The sequence below is a fragment of the Lynx canadensis genome, chromosome B1, assembly GCF_007474595.2.
Source record: "Lynx canadensis isolate LIC74 chromosome B1, mLynCan4.pri.v2, whole genome shotgun sequence".
Lineage (NCBI taxonomy): Eukaryota > Metazoa > Chordata > Mammalia > Carnivora > Felidae > Lynx > Lynx canadensis.
In genome coordinates this window covers 25,938,187-25,961,625 of record NC_044306.2, presented here as the reverse complement: position 1 = coordinate 25,961,625, position 23,439 = coordinate 25,938,187, and the positions used below count along the sequence as shown (strand labels likewise).

The following is a 23,439-nucleotide window of genomic DNA, read 5'->3' as shown; positions in this document are numbered from 1 at the left end:
TCCACAAACGCAGAGCCTGGAACGGTGGTTTTCCAAAGTGTCCACAAAGGTGCTGACGAGATGACAGTCATCCCCAAAACTATCAGTTGGACGATCTGTGCAGTGGAGGGTGGTTTGCAAAGCATCGCTGACGGCCCTCCTACAGCCTCCACAAAGGCTTGTGTGCTAAAACCTCACCCCTCCTTAGTGAGGGCATGCTCCCAGAAGAGCCTCACTGCAGAACAGGTAGAGCCGGAAGCCTGTTAACACAGTATCTCCTCCACTTCCACGTGTTTCCCCGCCCTCCAGGCATAATTGGAGTAATCTTGAGAAGACTTCAGCCAGTAACTGGGGACACATACTTTGTATGTGATTGGGATTATTCAGAATAAGCTGTGTTGGTACATGATGGTGGGGGAGGGGGAGGCTTGAGGCAGAGCGGCTGTGCTGTTCCCCATTAGTGTCTTCCCTGCGGGGAGATCGCCTGGCCAGTCCATAGGAAGTTCCGGAGAAGTTCAGGCCCACAACAGCCACTCCTGAGGCTCCAGCCTGGTCCAGCGTCTTGTGTGTCAAAGCCATTGTCCGTTTATCCTGCTGTGGCACAGAATGACCCGTGTGTCTCCAAACAGATCCCAGCCTGATGCAGGAGTGCCTTTCCAGGCTTTCTTGAATATTTTTATAGCAAAAGCCAGTTTGCATTTTTAAAAGCAGTTTTGGTTTCATTTCTGTGCTAGGGCAAAAATGGAGCTCTAATTCTTGAAAACAAAGTCTTAATCACCAGAAGGGAACTGTTTTGAATATAAGCCACAGGAGAATAATTGGGCAGGGAGGAAAAGTGAAAACATACAAAACACTAGTTTTGTTTCCACTCAGGCTTCTCTAAGAAATATTTGGAATTATTACGCAGGCAGGATTCAGTGAATTCAATACTTGCTAGAAACCCAGTATCTTTGTGTTTGTTGTCTGCTAGGTCCTGATTTCCCAGGCCCTTAATCCCTGCCTTTTGAGGTGTTAGCTGAGAAAGCAGTGTTGCCTTTTCTCCATCTGGGCCCCGTTCCCTGGAGCAAGTGCCCTAGCTCTCCTAGGGGGCAAGCTCTCAAAGGTCTGATTCTGTGCTGTCGGTTGGGAAGGATTGCAATTTGAGCCAGGCACAGTCCCAACGAAAGCCTTTGCAGCCCCAAGTGGGGGCCTCCCATCAGCTCTAGCACCTCCTGGGAGCTCCTTAGGAAATCAGTTCCAGGCCTCACTCCAGGCCTACTCAATGAGAATTTGCATTTGAAAGAGGTCACCAAATGATATGCCTGCACTTTAAGGTTTGATCTCAAAAAACAGGTGATTCTGGTACAAAATGGCAAAGGAAGCGAATTTATATTATCCTTTCCACTGCTAATAAGCAGCAGGTGACGTTTAGTTACTTACGGTACAGCTCTCTGTTACCAGTTCACTACTGAACTGAACATTCCTACCTCTGAATTGGATGCCAAGGGTAAGTTTTAAAGATGAGATTCGGCTCAGTAAAAGGCACCCTTAAATCAACAGCTTGAAATGAGAGCCGGCCCTGTTGGAGATTTAGTCTCCCTCATGGAACACTTAGCAGCCTACCTGTGATTTTAGGCACCGCTGTTACAAGAGGAAAAGATTTCTAGGCTCACTTTGTGTCGGAAACTGGTGCTTCTAGTTTTTTCAACAATAGACCTGGCTTTGCCCAGAAACCAGCCCAAACCTGAAAATAAAGCAACCAGGGATTTAGTGTGTGTGTGGTGGTGGTGGTGGTGGGGGGGGGGGGTGGCTCCTTTTAGCAATCCTATGCTAAGAGGGGCAAAGATCTGAGTGCTAGATTTCAGAAACAGTGCTTAAGCAGCCAGGAAATTGTTAGCAATGAATGATTAAACTCCTAAAGGTTGTACTGGAGACAAAACAGCTTGAGGGAATATACTGAAACTCGTTTTCAGCTTTTATTCATAAATAAGAGATCTATGCCCATGTTCCTTAATCTGATGTGATTAACAGGTTCCACTTGGTACCAAATATTTAATTTATGGTCCTCTAAGTCCAGGGTGAGGTAGCCAAGGAATAGAGCAATATAAGGTTAGTCTGTTCAATCCCACCTGGCTTCTAATACAGAAACTCTGCAGTGACCACCAAAAAAAAAAAAAAAGTAATAAAGACAAATCCTATGCATACTTGAAGAAATGTAAATATGAGTTAAACAAGTTATTCCATGAAAGCCACAAAAACTGCGGGTATTTGCATGGCTCTACATTTATTTTAAGAGCTTCGTTCAAACATAGCCAGTATATTGGTCTCTTGAGAGTTTGCATAAGAATAAATTATATACAGCAGAAAAAAAAATTATATTGATGTAAGGTTGACTGGTATTTCCGGATACTGTTTCGAGGTGTTAAAACAGGGTTTTGGGGCCTCTGTTTGCTGATTTTGACGTTTTGTTATTGTCCCACGTCAACACGAGGCAAAAGCACCCTTTCTATATCTCCTTCAGCTTAAAGTATGAAAAACGCGTCACTCCATATGAGGACCCTGATCCCTCGGAGAGGAAGACTAAACTCTACAAAAAGAAAACCAAACAAACCCTGAACTAATTGTCCAAGGAGTCTAGTTTGGCCACAAGAAAGGAACATCACCCTCCAAACCGGTTACAGGAACGTGTCCGGGTTCAGACCCTGAGCCAGGTGTTTCCTGCTACAAGGTAACAGACAAGTTCAAGGCTGGACGTGGTGGAGCGAGTCCTCTGTCCGGGCAGAGCCTGGCCAGGGCAGGTAGGGGGGCCGCCGTCTACAGGTCGGAGTCGCAGGGCAGCGAGCCTTGGCAGCACCCGGTGCTCGGCAAGGAGGCGTCGGGGGTGTCGGCCCTCTCCCCGCGGAGCACGTCCACCGGGTTGGTGTAGGCGCTGGGCCGAGGCCGCGGCATGGGGAAGCCGACCCTGGGCTTGCGGGCGGCGCCGAGGTCGGCGGGCCGCGGCAGGTGCTGGCCGTCGCTGTAGTACTTGATGGCGGGCGCGAGCGCGGGCTCGGGCCAGTCGACGTGCACGGTGCTGATGCTGCCGCGGCGCGGGCTGCCAGGGGGCGCCTTGCGGCAGCCGCGGCAGCGCTCCTCGCACCAGGGCGCGAAGCTGAGCGCCAGCGAGAAGCCGCCCAGCAGCAGCAGGCAGCTGCCCAGGTAGCCCAGCACCAGGCTGTAGCTGACGTGCACCGTGACCGGGCTGGCGTCGGCGGGCAGGACGGTGCGGTCCTCCAAGAAGTGGTTGTACCAGGAGACCGGGATGAGGCTGAGGAGGCCGGCGGCGAAGAGCACCACGCCCGAGAGGCCGGCCAGCGCGAAGCGCGGCCGCTCCTGCCAGCAGCGCACGCCGAGCGACGCCAGCAGCAGCCCCAGGGCCGTGGCGGCCAGCGACGTGACCATGAGTCCCCGCGCCGCGAGCACGAGCTCGGCCTCGAAGTAGCCCCACACGTCGGGCTGGCCACACTGGCGCTCGCGGCTGGTCTGCTCGCGGCATATGTCCCACAGGCCCTGGTACAGCTCCAAGTCCACGGGCTGGTTGAGGAAGCCCTTCACCAGCCTCCAGCCGGGCGCCAGCGTGGCCGTCAGGTTGAGCAGCAGCCCGCAGGGCGCGAGCACCATGCCCAGCGTCATCACCACCGGCGTCCGCATCCCGGGGCCCGCACGTGCCTCCTTGGCCGCCCCTGCGCCCCCGGCTCCGGCCCCCGAAGTGAGCGCGGGCGCCCCGCTCCTTCCCGTGCGCCCTTTGTCTCCGGCGCCGGACCGTCCCCACTCCGCGGCTCGCTTCTGCTTCCCTCCGCGCGTCCCGGCCGCTCCGGCCTCCCGTCCCCAATCGAAACCAGCTGGCGGGCGGGTCTGACCGAAACCGAGGGCCGAGGTGCGGACGCCCGGAGGCGGCCGCCGCGGCCAAGCAGGTCCCGGTGGGAGGGGCGGAGGGGGTGCGAGCGGGAGGCGGTGGGGAACCTCGCGCGCGGCCGGCTCCGGGCGGCGCCGACACCCCGCCCCGCAGTCTCCGGGGACGGAGCAAAGGTCGCCCCGCCCCTGCTCCTCGCGCGGCTCCGCGGCCCCGCCGGCCTAGCGCGGGGGAGGGAAGAGGCGGCGCCGCCCGGACGGCCCCACCAGGCTCGGTGGCCGCGCCGCTGCCCTCGTTCGCGGCCGATCTGGGTTCGCCAGAGTCTCTCCCGTTCCCGCCCGAGGGCCCTGCGCAGCCAGCCTCTCCCCGCTCCGCTCCCGGCGGGGTCCGGTGTCAGCTCCAAGTTTTGAGCCGTTGCCTTTCGGGCGCTCGAGGCTGAGTGGGCGGCGCCATCGCTCCCTGCCTTTCGCGAGATGCGCCGGCAGGTGCGCACGGAGGGTCGGGTCGAGTAGGGCGTCCGGGAAGGCACTTCATTTGCTTTATAACACTTGCTCAGTGTGCTTCGTAAAAGCTTCATGCTCCGGTTTAAGTTTGACTCAAAAGAATCAAAGGGAGTGTTTTCCTGGGATGAGGGTTTCCAAAGGATGATGATGATGATGATGATGATGATGATGATGATGATGTTGTTGTTGTTTTAGCCCCGTGGAAGATTTTGAAGAGACCAAACAAGGGAAGGGTGCTACTGGGTGTCCTGTCTAGCACACTTTTCAGTTGTATCTACCACAGGATCCTAATGCAAGTAAGTTTGTGTCAGTAGAACCTAAGTGATTATTGCCTAGTCGATACTGACCAATTTGTAAATTCATGTTAGCTGTTTACCTGTCAATGTAACATACTTCTTCTCTTACTAATAATAAAGTAAACAACATCTTTGACACCTGTTCATTTTATATTTGTGTGAGAGTCATGATCTTACATTTTACTAAAAATTCTTAATATTTTTCTCAGTTCCCCTATTTCTTACAATGGAAGTGCACTACCTTTACACTTGGTTAAAATTAAAACCACATACTTCTAAAAATCAAAGTTAAGTGTTGATTTGAAACAATTTTGAGCATTCTAGAGTGGATAATTCCAGGGAAAGGAATCACATCTCATGTCTTAAAAAAATTTTTTAGGGGCACCTGGATGGCTCTGTCGGTTAAGCAGCTGATGCTTGTTTGGCTCAGGTCGTGATCTCCTGGTTCATGAGATTGAGCCCCGTGTCAGGCTCTGCACTGACAGCGAGGAGCCTGCGTGGGGTTCTCTCTCTCCCTTTGCTCCCCTCTGATCTCTCTCTCTCAAAATAAATAAACTTAAAGTATTTTTTAAGTTGTGGTAAAATACACATGGCATGGAATTTACCATCTTAACCATTTTTAAGTACACGGCCCGTCGGCATTAAGCTCATTCAGACTGTTATGTTGCTCTCACCACCAACCATCTCTTGAACTTTTTCATCTTCCCACACTGAAACTCTACACATCGGCCGAAAACTCCCCGTCCCACCACTGGTCCTCAGGCTTCCAGCCCCGGCAACCACCATCCTACTTTCTGTCCCTGTGAATTTGAGTACGAGAGACACTTCATATGAGTGAAATCATATAGTATTTATGATTGGTCCATTTCACTTAGGATAATGTCCTTACGATTCATCCATGTTGTAGCGCGTACCAGAATTTCCTTCCTTTGTATGGCTAAATAATATCGCACTGTATCCATATGCCCCATTTGGTTTATCCATTCATCCTTTGATGCACAGTTTGATTGCTCCCACCTTCTAAGTTGCTCTAATGGTGATTAGATGACATTAGAGAGCCTTGAGTCAAAGTCACACTCCAGAATATACACACTTCAGCTGTCTTCAGCTATTTACCTATGTTTGTCTCCAGTCTCCAATCAGAGACTTTGATGATGAACATAGTTCCTGTTACTAATACTCTTTCACTGGTAAAATCATTCCTGTCTGAGATTTGTGGGTCGGCTAGATATACCAACAAGGCATCCTTGCCCCTCCAGATACAGGTGTTGGAATCAGGACACCCAATACCTGCAAGAATATTGCCCCAGCCTTGATTTCAACATGTACACACACCTGTGAAACCATCACCCTAATCAAGATGGCAAACCTATCCACTACCTACAGAAGTTTCTTTCTGCCCTTGGTACTCCTCCCTCGCATCTCCGCCTGCCACCCCTATTTCCAGGCAACCACTTATCCGCTTTCTGTCTCTATAGATTGGTTTGCATTTTCTAGAGTTTTGTGTAAGTGGAGTCCAATAATAAAGACCACATACAAGAGAATATCAGCATGTCTCCCATGGCCCAGCAGCTCCCTAATTTGTCTGAACTAAAGATCACCTGGGGCCATCGCTTAGGGAAAACAGATTCCCACTGAATGGGACTCCTCTGGGTAATGCGATGACATTTGTGTTTACAAGCCCCACGGAGTTCTTAGGCTTAGGGAAGTATAGGGCACAAAGCCAGTGCAGCCAAAAAGAAAACAAAAAACAAAAACCACAATTGAAATCCTTTTCAGCTCTGAGAGGATATTTTTTCTTTTGAATGCATTTCACAGTTTGCCTTTACCTTGGAACCTAACTTTTTGTTGTATAGGACAGCAAAGAGACTTCATAAAGACTTTATGGGATCTGAATCACCTTCTCATGTAGATTCCTGTGTGGATTGAATGAAGCCCAGGCTGTGTGACCTGGGAAGGCCAGAGTCGGTATGTTCTGCCTCCTATATCTGTCTCCTGCCCTTCCATTCCTCCGCCTTCCCCACTGCCTCTACCTAAGCCTGTGACGTTCTTCCATCTTCCCTTAAACTGGCTTCTAACTCGTTTCCTACACCCGTGCTTCCTCTCTCCCTTTCTCTTAGCCACACCGGCCTTCAAAGCTGAATCTTGTGCCTAAATTAACCCCTTTTAATGCCATCTACAATGCAGCCCCAGCTACCCACTCCTACCCATCTCCCTTCTCCCTATCTCCTTCTCACACCATTACCCCCCAAAACTGGATTTTTACCCCATTCTTTTCCAAAGCATTGTGTTCCCTTTTGTCCCAAGATCTTTGCCTCTTCTGTTTTCTTTTCCTAGAGTCCTGCCTGCCCTTTCCCAACCCCAAGGTACCCTTCAGACCTTTGCTTAAATGCTATTTTTCCTGGGAGGGCTTCTCAGTCTCCTGGATTGAGTTAACTTTTCCTATTGGGTCCTGCCATACACCCTTTTCTATTATAGCACCTGCCACAATTCCTCATTACTTGAATCACCTGGTTGTCTAGCTAGGTTGTAAATTCTTTGAGGGCAGGGGTCATTTTCCTCTTGTTCTGTTCTGCCCTGAAATCCATGTTAGAGCCTGGCTACTGTATCCACTTCACAAATCAATTGTATCTCCTTCTGTCCTGCATTCTTAGACATCGTATCCACAGACTGCTCTTACAGATGACTGTCTGGCCAAAACAGGTTGTCAACGCATCTCCGTAAAGAAATTTGCTGGTTTGTTGCTTGAATGCTTACTAATCCTCAGCATAGAAAACAAGGAAATATAGGATAGCTCCAGATATTTAGGATGATGAAGTGGAGCCCTGTGGGGGTAACTCTCTATGATAATAAGAAAAAGAAATGATAGCACTTAGTGTAGTATCTGATTATAGACCTGAGCTCTTTGTTCTGTGGGCTCCAAAGTTCACTGTAAGGCTGAGTGAGACACAAAGCATGAATCGTGGCATGGAATGAATTATTGCTAAGATTAGTACCTGTCAGTGTAAGCTGATCCCCAGACCCTATAATAGCTTTCTTTTCTGAAGACGGGCCCTATGGTAAGACAAGACTCTATTTACAGTGCCCTAGGTTTCCAGATGAATAGTGAGTTCCCAGCCATTAATTCTAAAGGGACTAAGGCTAGGTGTTCTGTCGGCCTTCACAGAGTGGCTCACAGATAACACCTAGTACAAAATCCTAGTCTTCCGCAGTGCCTTATCTTGGAAGTCACGTTACAGACTTCAGCAGGCCAAGAGGTTCCCAGAGGTGTCCTCAGAGTCTCTATACAAGGTCCTTATACTTTACTCCCACAGACGAAGGCCCTAAACACTGTCACTAGTCTTTCAACGGCCAATCCACTTCAGTAGGTTATAGAATAAAAAATAACTGATCAAAAATTAAATTAGAATCATTCTGTATTGTAAAACAGCATTAAAACAGCCTGAGCTGAACTGGGTCCCTTTGATATTAGCATCAGCTTACCTTGTTGGCAACTAGCCCGACAGTGATTTTTCTAGTCTTTGTGCCCAAAGTTGTAAAAAATATATAACTTTTGGTGTCTAATTTAAAGTGGTGCCCAGTCAGCTCAGTATCACATTACCCAGATTTGTTTTCTTTGTGGAACTTATCACTACCAAAACTTTTCAAATTAATTATGTATTGACCCGTTTATAGTCTGTGTTTCTCCCATCGCATTGGAGGATCCAAACACTAGGAACCTCGCTACACTTGTCCGTGGCTGTATCTCAGCACCTAGGATACTGCCTAGCTCACAGTAGGTACTCAATAAATGTGTACTACATAGATGAAAGAAGTTTCATAAAATTCCCACACTATAACACATATGGAGGTTACAGCATTCATCACTTAAAAAAAAAATCTGTGAATTTGACTACTCTGTGAACCTTAGGAATTCTACACTATTTGTCTTTTCATAACTGACTTATTTCTCTTAGCATAATGTCCTCAAGGTTCATCCATCAGGATTTTCTTTCTTTTTGTTGATTTTTAAAACTTTATTTATTTATTTGGGGGGGGCAGAGAGAGTGTGAGTGAGCGTGAGTGGGGGAGGGGCAGAGAGAGAGAATCCCAAGCAGGGCTTGATTTGGGGCTCGATCTCATGAACCGCCAGATCACAAGGAGAGTGGAAATAAAGAGACAGATGCTTAACTGATGGAGTCACCCAGGTGCCTGCAGAGTTTTCTTTCTTTTTAAAAGCTGAGTTAATATTTCATTGTATGTGTATGCCACCTTTTGTGTATCTAGTCACCTGTCAGTAGACATTTGGGTTGTGTCCACATTTTGGCTTTTGTGAATAAGGCTCCTATGATGGTATATCACTTCTAATCTATCATATTTCACTCTGTATGGTGACTGCCTACCTAAAGCAAGAATTGGAGGCCCTGAGTGGCTCAGATGGTTAAGTGTCTGACTTTTGATTTTGGCTCAGGTCATGATCTCATGGTCATAAGATCAAGCCCCACGTTTGCACCCCTGCTGGGCGTGGAGTCTGCTTGGGATTCTGTCTCTCCCTCTCTCTCTGCCCCTCCCCTACTCATGCTCTCGCTCACAAAAACAAACAAAAGCATGAATCTATTTTCCATCCCTCTCATATGTATCAGAAGGCATTCTGGGGTATCATGCCACATAGGAAAAAAAGCTTGCTTAAGTTTTATCTTCTGAGGGCTCCAAACCTTTCTTGGCTTAGCATTAGGATGCTGCTTTACAAAGATAAGGCTGCATGGTATGGGTGGGGTGTTCCCAGGACCCAGTTGCCATTCGCTATCTTACACAGCCTGCTTCTCTTCAACCCTGTCCATTCCTGTCTACTGCAGAGCAAACATATTTGCCATGCCATGGACTAGATTCCTGTAGGTCTTTGACATAGTTTTCATTTTGAGATTGGGTATTTTCTTATTTACAAGTTCATGCATGTGTGCACACATGTGTGTGTGCATGTGCAAAAATTTATGCTGCATCACAACCATGGCAAACTCCTAAATGGAAAAACCGAGAACTGTAATGATAGTAATGCTTTCCACATTCATGTAAAGATTCTGTGCAAATCCAATAAAAAGTCATGCTAAGACTGAATAGGTAATTGCAAAGCTCATTTGGAAATATACATGAATGAAATACATTAAGACATTTCTGAAAGAGCAAAATGTAAAGTGCATGCATGCTGGCTGTTAAATGTGCTATAAAGGTCTAATTAATAATTCAAGTGTGAATGTAGTACTAGAATAGGAAGACGGATTAATAAAAATAGTCAAGGGGTGCCTGTGTGGTTCAGTCCGTTAAGTGTCTGACTTTAGCTCGGGTCATGATCGCACAGTCTGTGAGTTCGAGCCCCGCGTCGGGCTCTGTGCTGACATCTCGGAGCCTAGAGCCTGCTTTGGATTCTGTGTCTCCTTCTCTCTCTGCCCCTCACCCACTTTCACTCCATGTCTCTCTCAAAATAAAGAAGCATTAAAAATTTTTTTAAATAAAGTATAAAATATAGTAAAAACACAGATCCTACTTATATATAAACTTATAATTTGATAAGGTGGAATTTCAACTTATAGAGAAAGGCATGAAAATTCAGTTGTGTTGTGGCAACCCCTGAATTTTGGGAGAAGAAAAAAAACATATGTCTCCATCACAAAATACATAGAGAACCAAGGAAAACAAGTTTAGGTGGACGATATTGTTACATACAAAAAGGAATTCTGAAAGAAGTGGAAGGAAGTAGAGAGGGGGTTAAATGTATAGGCTGTGCAAAGCCTTTCTAAGCAAAACATCAAAGATGGCAATTATAGAGAAAAGGCTTGGCAGACTTAACTGTATGGAAGCTTAACATTTTAACTTTAGTAATGCCTCAAAATTTGGACACATTTTTTTTCAGTTTTTGTAGCAGAAGAGTAGTCGATATTTTACATCTATATGGCAAGTCAATAGGAACACTTAATACCCCTGTGAAAACTGGGCAAAGAAAATGCACAGTCATAGAAGTAAATAAACACCTATAAGTATAGTCAAAAGTGTTCAGTTAGGGGCACCTGAATGGCTCAGTCGTTTGGGCGTCTGACTCTTGATTTCGACTCCAGGTCATGATCTCATGGTTGTGGCATCGGTCTCTGCGCTGAGTGTGGAGTGCTCAGGATTCTCTCTCTCTGCCCCTCTCCCCCATTCACACTTTCTGTCATTCTCTAAAAAATAAAATAAAATAAGAATTAAAAAGTGATCAATTAAATGACTCTTTTATTCACATAAATCCAAAACCAAACATGGGTAAGCCAGTTTTCTCTTCTTTTTTTAAAAAAATTTTTTAATGTTTATTTTGAAGGAGAGAGAGACAGAGAATGAGCAGGAGAGGGGCAGAGAGAGAGAAGGAGACACAGAATCTGAAGCAGGCTCCAGGCTCTGAGCTGTTGGCACAGAGCCTGACGTGGGGCTCGAACTCAAGAACCTTGAGACCATGACCTGAGCTGAAGTCAGATGCTTAACCAACTGAGCCACCCAGGTGTCCCCAGTTTTCTCTTCTTGAACTGGAAATGTTAAGGGGAAAAATACTACCCAATCTTGGCTAGAGTTGGGGAAAAAGTCATTACCGGAGGGAAAGTAAACAGTGAATTTTTGCAGAGGTGATGTTGCAGTTTGTTTTTTTAAAGACTTAGATATGTGCTGTCTCAATGATTTATCAATTAACATTCTAGGTATTTGCTTCAAGGAAATAAACTAAGGATGTGGGAAGATGTAGCTATAAGGATGTCCACTGTAGTACCCTTTATAATAAACACATTATAAAATCAAATTGCAATATGAAACCAATTAGGTTAAAAAGATATATATGTGTATTGGAAAACAGTAGAAGGAGATACACTAAAATATTAACTGTTCTTGAAGAGGTGTGATTTACTATTGCTTTTTATTTTCTTTGGGATTTTATACATTTTCAATTTTTCCTTTCTGTAGAATTTATTTATTTTATTTTTTAGAGTTTAAAAAAGTTTACTTATTTATTTTGAGAGAGGGCACAAGCAGGAGAGAGGCAGAGCAAGGGAGAGAAAGGACCCCAGGCAGGCTCCAACTGCCAGCACAAAGCCCAACAAGAGGCTAGAACCCATGAACCATGAGGTCATGACCTAAGCAGAAACCAAAAGTTGGATGCTCAACCAACTGAGCCACCCAGGCACCCCAACCCAACTTGAAAAACTCAACTTTCGCAAGTTTACAGTCAGTTAAGTTTCTCCATTTTTCGGACTTTGAAAGTCAAGTTGTGTATTCTTCTGACACACACCTCTTCCATAATTGTGAATGCGCCACCGTTTAAAATGGCCACAACTAGACCTACTCTTAGATGAAAAATAAAGCTGAATTCTATTGTGACGTGATGTTCAGTAGTTCCCAGAAATGCACACACAAGAAATGATATGCACTTATTTCAGGAAGAAAATTGGGTGCTATTTTTCTATATTTCCAAGTGTTTTTCATGTTTATGCATGATATAGAAGCACTCTTTACATAGTGACAAACAGCAAGGGCAAAATTCAACACTTAAATCAGTCATGAGCCTCAAAATTTACATTCGAACTTCACTTTGAACTTCCAGAATATATTTGGTAACTATAGTGTAGATTGGTAAACAGATGACCTTATACCCTATTTTCCTACTTTTACATTATTTCTTCTTTTGGAAGGTCATTTTTAATAATATCATGGCTGTAACTGTAGTCAATGTTGTATGCTTACAAATAGTAAGAAACACATTCTCTCTTTTTCTTCCTGGATCTCTGAATACACTTTCTTATGGTTGCTAAGCAGATAGTACAAGTCTATGAATGACTCAATGTTTTGTTTACCATATTATTTTATGTCTAAATACGTGTGGGAAATCCCTTAAACCCAGTAACAGGCAAAAACTGTATACTGCTAGGCATTAAGCTTCAATTAGGAAGTTTAAATTAAAGGGGAAGTTTTTAAAAATTTTTTTTTAAAATCTTTTTTTTAACATTTATTCATTTTTTTTTTTTTTTAATTTTTTAACGTTTATTTACTACATTATTTTGAGAGACAGAGAGGCAGACTGTGAGCAGGGGAGGGGCAGAGAGAGAAGGAGACACAGAATCTGAAGCAAGCTCCAGGCTCCGAAGTGTCAGCACAGAGCCCGACGTGGGGCTTAGACCCACAAACCGTGAGATCATGACCTGAGCCGAAGTCGGAAGCTCAACCGACCGAGCCACCCAGGCGCCCCTAGATTCAAGGGGAAGTTTTAGCCTAGAGATATCAAAGCTATAGTGCTTTAAAAGGAACTGTTGCCCCATTCCATAGGATTCAATTTATATGCATAAAGTAAAAGTTAATAAATTTGGCAAACTCTCTTGTCTGTATTTCTGTTCTCTGCCACTCATTGCTAAAAGGAGAAAACACTCTAGACCGCCCTGGAAAGTTCTGTGTCCTATCTTGCTCCTTTTCACAGTTATGTTTCACATCAACAGACGGAGATGGGGTGAATTTCATTGAGGCAACTTGAGTATGAGGAACTGAGAGGTTATGTATCACTGACATGTGGATAGTGATTTCACATGCACATCGTTGAGAAAGGTGCAGAAATGTGTATTGTTCACCTCTGGGTTGCACGGGATTTGGTTAGCCCAGGAGCTAGAAAATGAATGCCGTAACACAGAACAATTTCTGAGCATGAGCTTTTGAGAAAAAGTTCATTTTCCCATCAGGCCAACATTCTCCTCCACCTCCATTTGGTAGAAGCCATTCAAAACAGAACCTGTTAAACTTGTAAAACTTGTCAGTTGTCTGTGAAGTTGGATGCCATCGGTCAGGCATTTTAATCAGCTTTTCGGTTCACCTGGATCAATAACAACATATCATGTTAACAACAGAGCAGGTACACTTCAGTTCTTGACCCGGACAAAACCCAACAAGGGGGAAATGGACGAGCCTACCATGGTGTGTCCAAAGAAACACTTGTTGGGGCTGGAAGGGCCATGAGAAGGTGGGCTCCAATCTTCTTATTTTCCTGATGTGGATTCAGAGGTGTGGAGAGGAGAAGCGACTTTCAGACCTATACAGTGAAGACAGTCAGTGCCAGCTCTGACACTGAACAGACGTGAGTGTAAGCCTGGCTTGGCCATGCTTTGTTTGCCTTTGGGCACATTCGGCTCTCAGGGTCTTAACTTTTTTCTCCAAGTATAAAATGGAGCGATTAGCTCCTACTCAACCGGAGTGTTATAAAGATGAATGAGTTAACAAACCTTCATAATATATGTAACATATACTAGGCAGTTTAAAATAATATTTTTTATTAACATCGATGAGACTAGATTCATCTGTATCTGGGTGATCGTAGAGATTGAACCCCATGATACTCCTTCCCTAGCATTTCGAAAATATAATAAAGAAGGGAACCTGTAAGTCTCCAGAGCGTAACAGAGAGGAAGTAGTGTGCTCACAGTGATGACGTGGTAGTGACTCGAAACAAAAGGCGGCATTTAGGTGCATCTAGTTCTCTAGGTATATCTATCTCTCTAATTCCAGCTACGGAATATAAGGTCAAGAGCCAACACATGAGGCAGTGGCATTAAAACAAGTGTGTTTAGGGGCTCCTGGGTGGCTCAGTCGGCTGAGCGTCCGACTTCAGTTGGGGTCATGATCTTGCAGCTCGTGAGTTCGAGCCCCGCGTCGGGCTCCGTGCTGACAGCTCAGAGTCTGGAGCCTGCTTCGGATTCTGTGTCTCCTTCTCTCTCTGCCCCTCCCCTGCTCATACTCTCTCTCTCTCTCTCTCTCTCTCAAAAATAAATAAACATTTTTAAAAAAGTGTGTCCAGTCCACAAACCAATGTAGCATTAATGATAACCCAAATCCTTAGCCCCTGCTCCATTTGTCTTTAGACTTGAGTTAGTCATTCTGTAAGTCAAATGCAAGTGTTGAAAACCTAGACACTTTTAAAATTCAGTTAGTTTTGCAGAAGGAGTTACATAAAAAATCTTAGAAGTTGCTTCAGGCTAATTTTGATACAGAACTCTAAAGCTGATTAAAAATATTTTTTCTCAGGGCACCTGGGTGGCTCACTAGGTTAAGTGTCTGACTTTGGCTCAGGTCACGATCTCATGGCTCGAAGGTTTGAGCCCCACGTTGGGCTCTGTGTTGACAGCTCAGAGCCTACAGCCTGCTTCAGATTCTGTGTCTCCTTCTGTCTCTGCCTCTCCCTGCCAATATCTCTCTAAAATGAATAAATGTTTTTTTTAAAAATTTAAAAATAATAAAAACATTTTTTCTTGGTCACTGAAAATGTAATAGAGCATTTCTAAAGTAGAATGTTGCTATATAATTGGAGGCTACAAATGTAAATTCTAAATTGGAATAGCACTTTGTTGAGGATACATAAGATACAGTCGGTAGAATGAGGAAGGCAGTGAATCAAAAGAAAATGACCCCATCAGAATTGGAATCTTTCTGCATGATCGTTAGAAAGATGGTCAGTTGATGCCCTATGCTATTATCAAACCCCAGCCACATGTTGTTTGTGTTTTGATTTAAATGTATTTAAAATTTCTTGGGCATTTGATTTTACTAGAGTGCAATTCATGAACAATACTCATCACGATATTCCGAATGGCTTCTGGCTGTGTGGTAAATAACAATCTTAATTAACTGGAAAAGGTGCCCCCACTTTGGCTGGGGGAACACGCACTGATCCCTTTGAGAGCGGGCTGACTGGGGGATTGGTCAGCTGGAAGATTTCCAGGGGAAGCAATGACACAGGATTTAGAAGCCCCGGCTGTGCCACTTGTTAGTCACATCGCCTGTAAAACGTTATTTATTGCTTATCGTGGGGGCAATAAAACTCACCTCCTGGAGGCAAGAGTTCTTATCTATAAATGGTTAGGAGAAGAGGGAGTTCCTTAAGGGATACCTATAAAGTATTTGAATTTTGAACTGCATGATAAGGCAGGTAAAAGTAAAGGAGGACATTGGTAAGAAATGACATCCTGGTGAGAAATTTGGCTACTTTAAAATCCATTTGTAGACTTTAGAGAATCTGACAATGTGTTTTCCATTCACGTATAATTGAATTATGACTAATCCGCACTTACGTACAGCATGATTTCTATCTTCAAGCCTGAAAGTACTGAATCAGTGGGCCTTAGCTGCATAAAGAGTATATCAAGAATCCATGGCTTACAACAATAACTTATTATTTCTCTTCATTCTGTGGCTTGGCTGGGTGACGCTTCTGCTGGCCTTACCCTCTGACATGGGGGCTGGGGGCTGCTGGGGCAGCTGAGGTGTCCACACAGCCTGGCCTGGCCTTAGGGTCTCTCGGCATCTTGGAGGCTGCCGGCGGCACTTTGTGTGTGGTTCTGGGGTTCCGGCAGCAAGAGGGGGCCGCTCTAATGCACCAGTACTCTGCAAGTCTCTGCTCGCTTTTGTCAAGTCACACGGCCAAGGCCAGAGTGAGTGTGGGAAGGGATTGCCCAGGGCATGGATAGAGAGAGATGAGAACAAACTGGGGCTATTACCTGCTTGTTGCGGGCCTCGTTCTTCCAACCCACTTTGGATTGACTTCCCCCAAAGAATCCTACTTGCAGCTACCTCTTCACCATCCCTTTGGCAAAAAGTTCCAGCCAGGGCCTGTAAAGTTAAAAGGACAACTCTTATAATATTTTGTTAGGGGTTCAGGATTTACAGTTGGTCTCTTTTCTGCTGTTCTCTCTTCAATAAGACATAAATTTCACTGCTGATTAACTTTGTCCTAAGGGACAGGTGAACATAATTCCCAGCATGACTTTTGGAGATGATGTGCCCTTGGGAAATGAACAGATGGATTTCCTTCCGGGCAGAAGAGGAGAACCTTATAAATTCGCCCCCTATCTGCTTCAGCACATTCCTCTTTGTCATCAAAGCATGCCCTTGAACTTCCTTGCAGTGCGTCTGAACATCACTGTTTGGAATGTGGCCCAGTGTCAAGGGTTTCTCATTGTCTAGATATGTAACTAAGGAAATGTGTTTCCTGGGAGTTTTAAAATTCCAATCTATAGTCTAGCTAATCTGTTTATTCCTGCAGATAAAAAGGAAAAAATGTATCAAACATTGTTTTTATTTTTACTCAACCCACATCCTTATTCAGAAGTTGAACTGTTGGTGGTATCAAGGGAATCAGGTTCTTTTCTGAGCACTGGACCAATTACCAGTTCCTGGTGAATATGGAAATAAATGGCTCTCTCTTTTTTTTTAAAGGATATGTTGTACTATTCCAGTGCTTAAAGTCAAATTGGACAGAATGTCGTGTCAAGCCACTTGAAAACAACGAAGGACGTGACATCATCTCGTCTCATTTGGTGAGCTGAACGTATGTGCCCATTGTCCCACATACTTTTTTCTTCTCATTTCAGTGACTCTTTCCTTACTCATTTAGTTTGCTTCCATGCTTGTCACTTGAAAACGATGTTCTCTTGTTTCTTGGACTTTCTCTAGTGGCATAATCCACCCCAGGCCACTGCCATCCCAAGGCGCACACACTGATTCTGTCTGGTACCGCGTGGGGTCCTCAGGAGGAACAATGCCTACCTGTCACGCAGGGCCGTGAGCCCCCTTCCTAGAGGGGAGGGGGCAGGGGGTGGCCTGAGGGAAGCCAGTGAGAGGACACACGGTGAACCGGTCCTTGGAAGATGAGACTTTGGGCAGGTAAAGGGGAAAGGGTGTCAGGCAGAGGAACAGGCAGGCCCAAGACCACGGAGTGGTTCTTAAGAATCAGTGAATGTGTGTTGATGTGAATGTGTGCACGTGTGATCTCATGAGCAGCAGCAGCTAAGATGTCTTCTGGAAGAAGCTGCCATCTGAGGGGCGTAGTCTTCATTCTGCAGGCAAGAAAAGTACCGTGGCTGGAAAGGGAATGCCTGACTTGGTTTTGAGCCATCTCTCCAGCAGGACCGAGGGAACACGGCAGGGAGACTGGCTAGGAGGCTGATTTTGTAATGCTGCAGGTGATAGGTGTCAGACTTGGGACAGAAGCGATCGTACTGGAGAAGAGAAAAGCAAAATTAACGTGGTGGGGGAAGGGTGAGGTTGATGCTTAGCCTGGTGTCTGGGTGAATGGTGAAAGCCACGTCCAAGAGTTAAGATGGGGACTCGACGCTGGGGTGTTGGTGAAGGAAGACGGCCAGGGCTTGAGATGTGGGTGTGGGTAAATTTGCCTTTGGAGACTTTGGAGGTTAAAGAAAAAAAAGATTCTATATGCTCAACATCATTCATCATTAGGGAAACGCAAGCCAAACTACCGTGAGCTATCACCTCACACCTGTCAGAATGGCTAAAATAAAAAAATATGAGGGCGCCTGGGTGGCTCAGTCGGTTAAGCGTCCAACAGCAACTCAGGTCACGATCTCGAGGTTGGTGGGTTCGAGCCCCGTGTTGGGCTCTGTGCTGACAGCTCAGAGCCTGGAGCCTGCTTCAGATTCTGTGTTTCCCTCTCTCTCTGCCCCTTCCCTGCTCTCTCGCTCTCTCTCTCTCTCTCTCTCTCTCTCAAAAATAAACATTAAAAAAATAATAAAATAAAAAACACAAAGAAAAACCAAGTGTTGGTGAGGATGTGGAGAAAAAAGAACCCTCTTGCACTCTTGTTGGGAATGCAAACTGGTGCAGCTGCTGTGGAAAATGGTATGGAGATTTCTCAAAAATGTTAAAAAATAGAGGTACCCAATAATCCAGTATTGCATTGCTGGGTATTGAGCAAAAAATACAAAAACACTAATTCAAAAGACTACACACACCCCTATGTTTATAGCAACATTATTTACAAGACCCAAATTACGGAAGCAGCCCAAGTGACCACTGATAAATGAATGGATAAAGACGAGGTGGCATATATATGTAAGGGAATATTATTCAACCATAAAAAAGAATGAAACCTTGCCACTTGCAATAACGTGGATGGAGCCAGAGAGTAAAATGCTAGGTGAAATAATCAGTCAGAGAAAGACAAATACCATATGACTTCACTCACAGGCAGAATTTAAGAAACAAAACAAGCAAAGAAAAAAGAGACGAAGTAAGTGAAAGGGATTCAGGGTACACCTCCCAGATGAGCAGAGAGTCACGTAGAGAATTCTTGGAGCCTGCATTTTACACCTGAAACTAATATAACACTGTAGGTTAAGTGTATTGGAGTTAAAATTTTTAAAAAATGAATTAAAAAAGAAAAAGATTCCACAGATGACTCAGAGATCTGACAAGGGTCAGGCTGAGGTGTGATGCCTTTGGTTCCAGCCAGCTCAGTACCCCTTAGGTCTGCCAACCTCTTCAGACTTTCCTTTACCCGTTTGGGTGATCTCGCTGTCAACTTATAGTCCTCTAGATTTTTAGTGTTGCTTTCTGTATACAACAATAAAATTACACAGTTTTTTTAACGTTTATTTTTGAGACAGACAGAGACAGAATGTGAGTGGGTTAGGGGCAGAAAGAGAGGGAGACACAGAATCAGAAGCAGACTCTGGGCTCTGAGCTGTCAGCACAGAGCCCGGCACACGGCTCGAACTCACGAGCTGTGAGATCGTGACCTGAGCTGAAGTCGGTCGCCCAACCGACTGAGCCCCCCAGGCGCCCCTAAAATTTAAAGTGAAATGGAACAAAATATCAGGTCAATTCACTTGAAAATAAAAGTGACTAACTATATATATATATATATATATATATATATATATATATTAACTATATATATATATTTTTTTTGAAGAGTATAGAGCTGTCAGTTTTCCTATCTCCCTTGCTCTGTTTTTACCTTTACACCCATAGCTCGTATGTATCCACTTCTTTTCCCTCTCTCGATATTCTTTTCCAATCTTCCATTTAGAGGGTAAGAGTATGGGACATCTTTCCCATCTGTGTTCTACAGGGTTGGTCAACTACCACCTCTGGGAGGCAGTGGGACAGAAAAACTTAACTCCCCTCTTCTTTAGGTGTCTCCTTGAAGCATTGGGAGCTCAGATTGATAGCATTTTCATCCCCATTCGTTGATCCCTGAAACAAAAAGATACACCAAAACTTTATTATTCAGGCAGAATTGCAGATTATAGGCACGGTTGAAGAGTTTGGTGAATTTTGGCAACGATTCTGCCTCTTATAAAATTGAGATTATATATCTTTCATGAAGAAAGAACAATGGCTCCCATTTTCTGGGTGCCTACCCGTGTGCCAGTCCGGCGCAAAATCCTCAGCTCACACCCACTCGTTCTACGCCTTTGTAACAGGATGTTAAATGTGACATCTCTATGTATTTGGCAGAGGCTTCAAAGCTTGGGAACAAGGGATGCCAGACATTTCTGTAGAACCTGTTCTGCCACCATCACCCATCACCCACCTGCAAGACAAAGTGAAAAAATCCACTGAGAAAAATCACGGCTTGAGTTTGTCATTCAGCAATTTTATGCCGTGATAGAGAGCCATGTTCTTTATAAGCGTGTCAGACTTGATCTGTTGTATGGTTCGGTTTAGCTCAAGTTTTATTTCTTAGGAAAACCAAAGCCCCTCAGACTCTACACGAGTCCTTTTCGGTTCTCAGAGTTTGGAGCAAAGGCTCAGGTGACCCCACAACTGCAAAAGTCCATTTTCCCATCTGAATTGGTAAATAGGCCCAGTGAAGAAAAGTGGCAAAGTAGTATATTCTTAACAGTTCCCTAGAATAAGAAATACAAGGATAGCGTGACGCTAGCTTATGAACACCCCCTACCCCCCAGATTTTTTTTAAAATTATTTTTAAGGTTTATTCATTTTTCAGAGACAGAGAGAGACACAGCGTGAGTGGGGGAGGAGCAGAGAGTGAGGGAGACACAGAATCTAAAACAGGCTCGAGGCTCTGAGCTGTCAGCACAGAGCCCTGGGACTCGAACTCATGAGCCATGAAATCATGACCTGAGCTGAAGTTGGACGCTTAATCTACTGAGCCATGCAGGTCTCCCCGCTGTCCCCACAGCTTTTTTATTTCTTGTAGTGCTCTTGTGTAATGTTGGCATTTGGAGTTTGTTAATTTTCAGTTAACTCTTACATTAGTTTCCTACGGCTGCCGTGACAAAGTAACACAAACTGCGCGGCTTAAAACAACAGAAATCTATTCTCTCACAGTTCTGGAGGCCAGAAGTCTGCAGTCAATGTGTTGGCAGGGCTGTGCCTTCTCTGAAGCAGAGGGAAGGATCCTTCCTTGCATCTTCCAGCTTCTGGTGGCCCCGGGTGTTCCTCGGCTTCTGACAGCATGACTCCAGTCTCTATGTCCATCATCACGTGGCTTTCTCCCTGTGTGTCTGTGCATAAATTTCCCACCTTTTATAAGGACACCGGTCATATTGCATTAAGGGCCAATCCTTCTCCGGTATGACTTCATCTTAACGCAGTTAATTACACCTGCAAGGACCCTATTTTTAAAGAAGGTTACATTTTGAGATACTGAGGGTTAAGACTTCAACATACCTTTTTTTGTCGGGCGAGGAGGGGACACAATTCAACCCATAGCAATAATCAATCACGTTTCCAGTCCACTTGGAAGCAGAATTTCTTCTTTGCGAAGAAATCTAAGGTTGCCTCTGAAGCCTGTCTTCTCCTGGGGGCCCGTTCTGTCTGCTCTACCGCTGGGCATCAGATCCCCCACCAAGACACAAGGGATTTCATCCACTGCTGGCCCTGAATTATGTAGGGTATCCCTCCTAGAATCTTTACTTTATAAATGTCAACCATTTGACTTGAGCTGGAAGAAAAACGCTTCAGGATAGAGCAGAGGCAGAGAAAGGAGCAGGGGAGTGAGAAAGTCCCCAGGATGCCACAGCAGCACGGGAATGCCTCAGAAACACATTGCCAACCAACCCGGCCCTCTGTATGCTGCTTTGGACGGAGTTGGCAAAATGGACGTGGGTTGAAATCGGTCTCTGAATGGCAGTTGTGGAAAGTCACTCCTGGCAATCACACCCTATCTCTGCTGAGTATGACCGAGACGCATGCTAGCGGGTTGAATGGAGCAATCGGGGCTGTGCACCGACCAGAGGACGGACAGCAGCAGAGAGGGACCCCATCTGGGAGCCACGGTCAGGTGGCATTCCAGCACTGACAGTTTGTGGCATTTTCCCAAGAAGGACCGATTATGTTTGTTATCCAAAATTAAAACCATTTATCCCTTCCTTCCACCGCCTCCTTCTAACCTCTTCTCCAGCCAGTGGCCCTCAGCGATACTGATGTGCAGAAGCAGATTAAGCATGTGATGGCTTTTATTGAACAAGAAGCTGATGAGAAAGCAGAAGAAATTGATGCAAAGGAAGAGCTCAACATTGAGAAAGGTCGTCTTGCACAAACCCAAAGACTGAAAAGGATGGACTACTATGAGAAGAAAAGCAGATTGAGCAGCAGACAAAAATTCAGATGTCTAATTTAATGAATCAAGCTAGGCTCAAAGTCCTCAGAGTGAGAGGTGACCTAATTACAGACCTGCTGAATGGAGCAAAACAGAGACTCGGCAAAGTGGTAAAGGATACAACCAGGCACCGGGTGATCCTGGATGGCCCGGTCCTCCAGGTTTGTACCAATTGTCGGCGCTCCGAATGATCGTTCGCTGCAGGAAACAGGATTTCCCTCCGGTAAAGGCCGCAGTGCAGAAAGCGATTCCTATGTACAGAAGCGCTGCCAGAAAGAGATGTTGATGTCCACATTGATCAGGAGGCTGCCCTGCCTGAGGAAATAGCTGGTGGAGTTGAGATCTACAAAGGGGATCGTAAAATAAAAGTTTCCAGTCCCCTAGAAAGCCAGCTGGATCTCATAGCCCAGCAAGCAGATGATGCCAGAAGTACCGGGTGCTTTATGTGGTGCAAATGCCAACAGGAAGTTTTTGGGCTTAGCCTTTGGGAGCGGTGGACGTGATCCACGGCTCTCTGGGAAGAAGGTGTTCCGATCTGTGCCACTGACGCCTTGGCAGACTCTCTGGCTCGTTCTCAGAGGTGCTCCTGAGCCACCTCCTTCCCACTTCTGCAGGAGCACCGTGAACTTGTGTCTACCTCCCGCTGCATCTAACACCGTGCCTGCTATACAGAGGCTGCTATATAAACACACGAATAAATAACTCTTTTTTTTTTTAATTTTTTTTTTCAACGTTTATTTATTTTTGGGACAGAGAGAGACAGAGCATGAACGGGGGAGGGGCAGAGAGAGAGAGGGAGACACAGAATCGGAAACAGGCTCCAGGCTCTGAGCCATCAGCCCAGAGCCCGACGCGGGGCTCGAACTCACGGCGCGAGATCATGACCTGGCTGAAGTCGGACGCTTAACCGACTGCGCCACCCAGGCGCCCCACGAATAAATAACTCTTAAGGCAACATTTGACTGTGTGAGCCTTGAAATCTGGAGTGGAATGAAGATCACTACTTTTACGAATTAAAACAGCAATGGAGCCCAGTGTGGGGCCTGAACTCATGACCCTGAGATCAAGACCTGAGCTGAGATCAAGAGTCAGATGCGTAACAGGCTGAGCCACCCAGGCAGACTTCAACAAGAAATTTCTGATGCCTTAAAAACTTATGTTGTTTCCTATAAAAGATTTGAGAGGTAGGCTAGAGGTGGGGGGGGTGGTGGGGACTGCCAGCTTGTAAACCAAACACGGGGTAGTGATTAAAATGTTAAAATGTGACAAAAACCTTTCTGTATTTAATGAATGGTTCCACGTCAACAAATAACAGGAATATAAAAAATACAGCCATTTACACTGCTTGGCATTCAACCGTGTCATTGTGCTAAACAGGAAAACAAAGGTACTTAACCT

General features: G+C 45.3%; 2 protein-coding genes and 1 long non-coding RNA gene across 4 annotated transcripts; 2 read left to right on the top strand and 1 right to left on the bottom strand.

The window, feature by feature from the left end:
* Positions 1-1,926: 1,926 nt before the first annotated feature.
* CLDN23 (claudin 23) lies at positions 1,927-3,951 on the bottom strand. The gene has a single exon (XM_030312259.1). The coding sequence runs from the start codon at positions 3,646-3,648 to the stop codon at positions 2,773-2,775; it is 876 nt and encodes a 291-aa protein (XP_030168119.1). The 5' UTR covers positions 3,649-3,951; the 3' UTR covers positions 1,927-2,772.
* A 116-nt stretch (positions 3,952-4,067) lies between these two features.
* LOC115511838 lies at positions 4,068-17,361 on the top strand. 2 transcript variants are annotated; one of them, XR_004343571.1, is made up of 4 exons: positions 4,068-4,335; positions 4,549-4,649; positions 16,890-16,990; positions 17,127-17,361. It is a non-coding gene; the product is annotated as an uncharacterized LOC115511838 (long non-coding RNA). The 2 variants fall into 2 exon arrangements; XR_003968197.1 differs by lacking the exons at positions 16,890-16,990; positions 17,127-17,361 and adding an exon at positions 5,029-5,067.
* A 4,092-nt stretch (positions 17,362-21,453) lies between these two features.
* On the top strand, positions 21,454-22,743 carry LOC115512924 (V-type proton ATPase subunit E 1-like). The gene is given in 6 exon segments (XM_032593057.1): positions 21,454-21,723; positions 21,844-22,012; positions 22,015-22,197; positions 22,200-22,315; positions 22,317-22,454; positions 22,456-22,743. Coding segments are annotated over 6 exon segments (1,164 nt in total).
* Positions 22,744-23,439: the final 696 nt, after the last annotated feature.

Excerpts from the sequence above, each read along its gene's own strand:
- CLDN23 (XM_030312259.1), bottom strand. The coding sequence starts at position 3,648 with ATGCGGACGCCGGTGGTGATGACGCTGGGCATGGTGCTCGCGCCCTGC.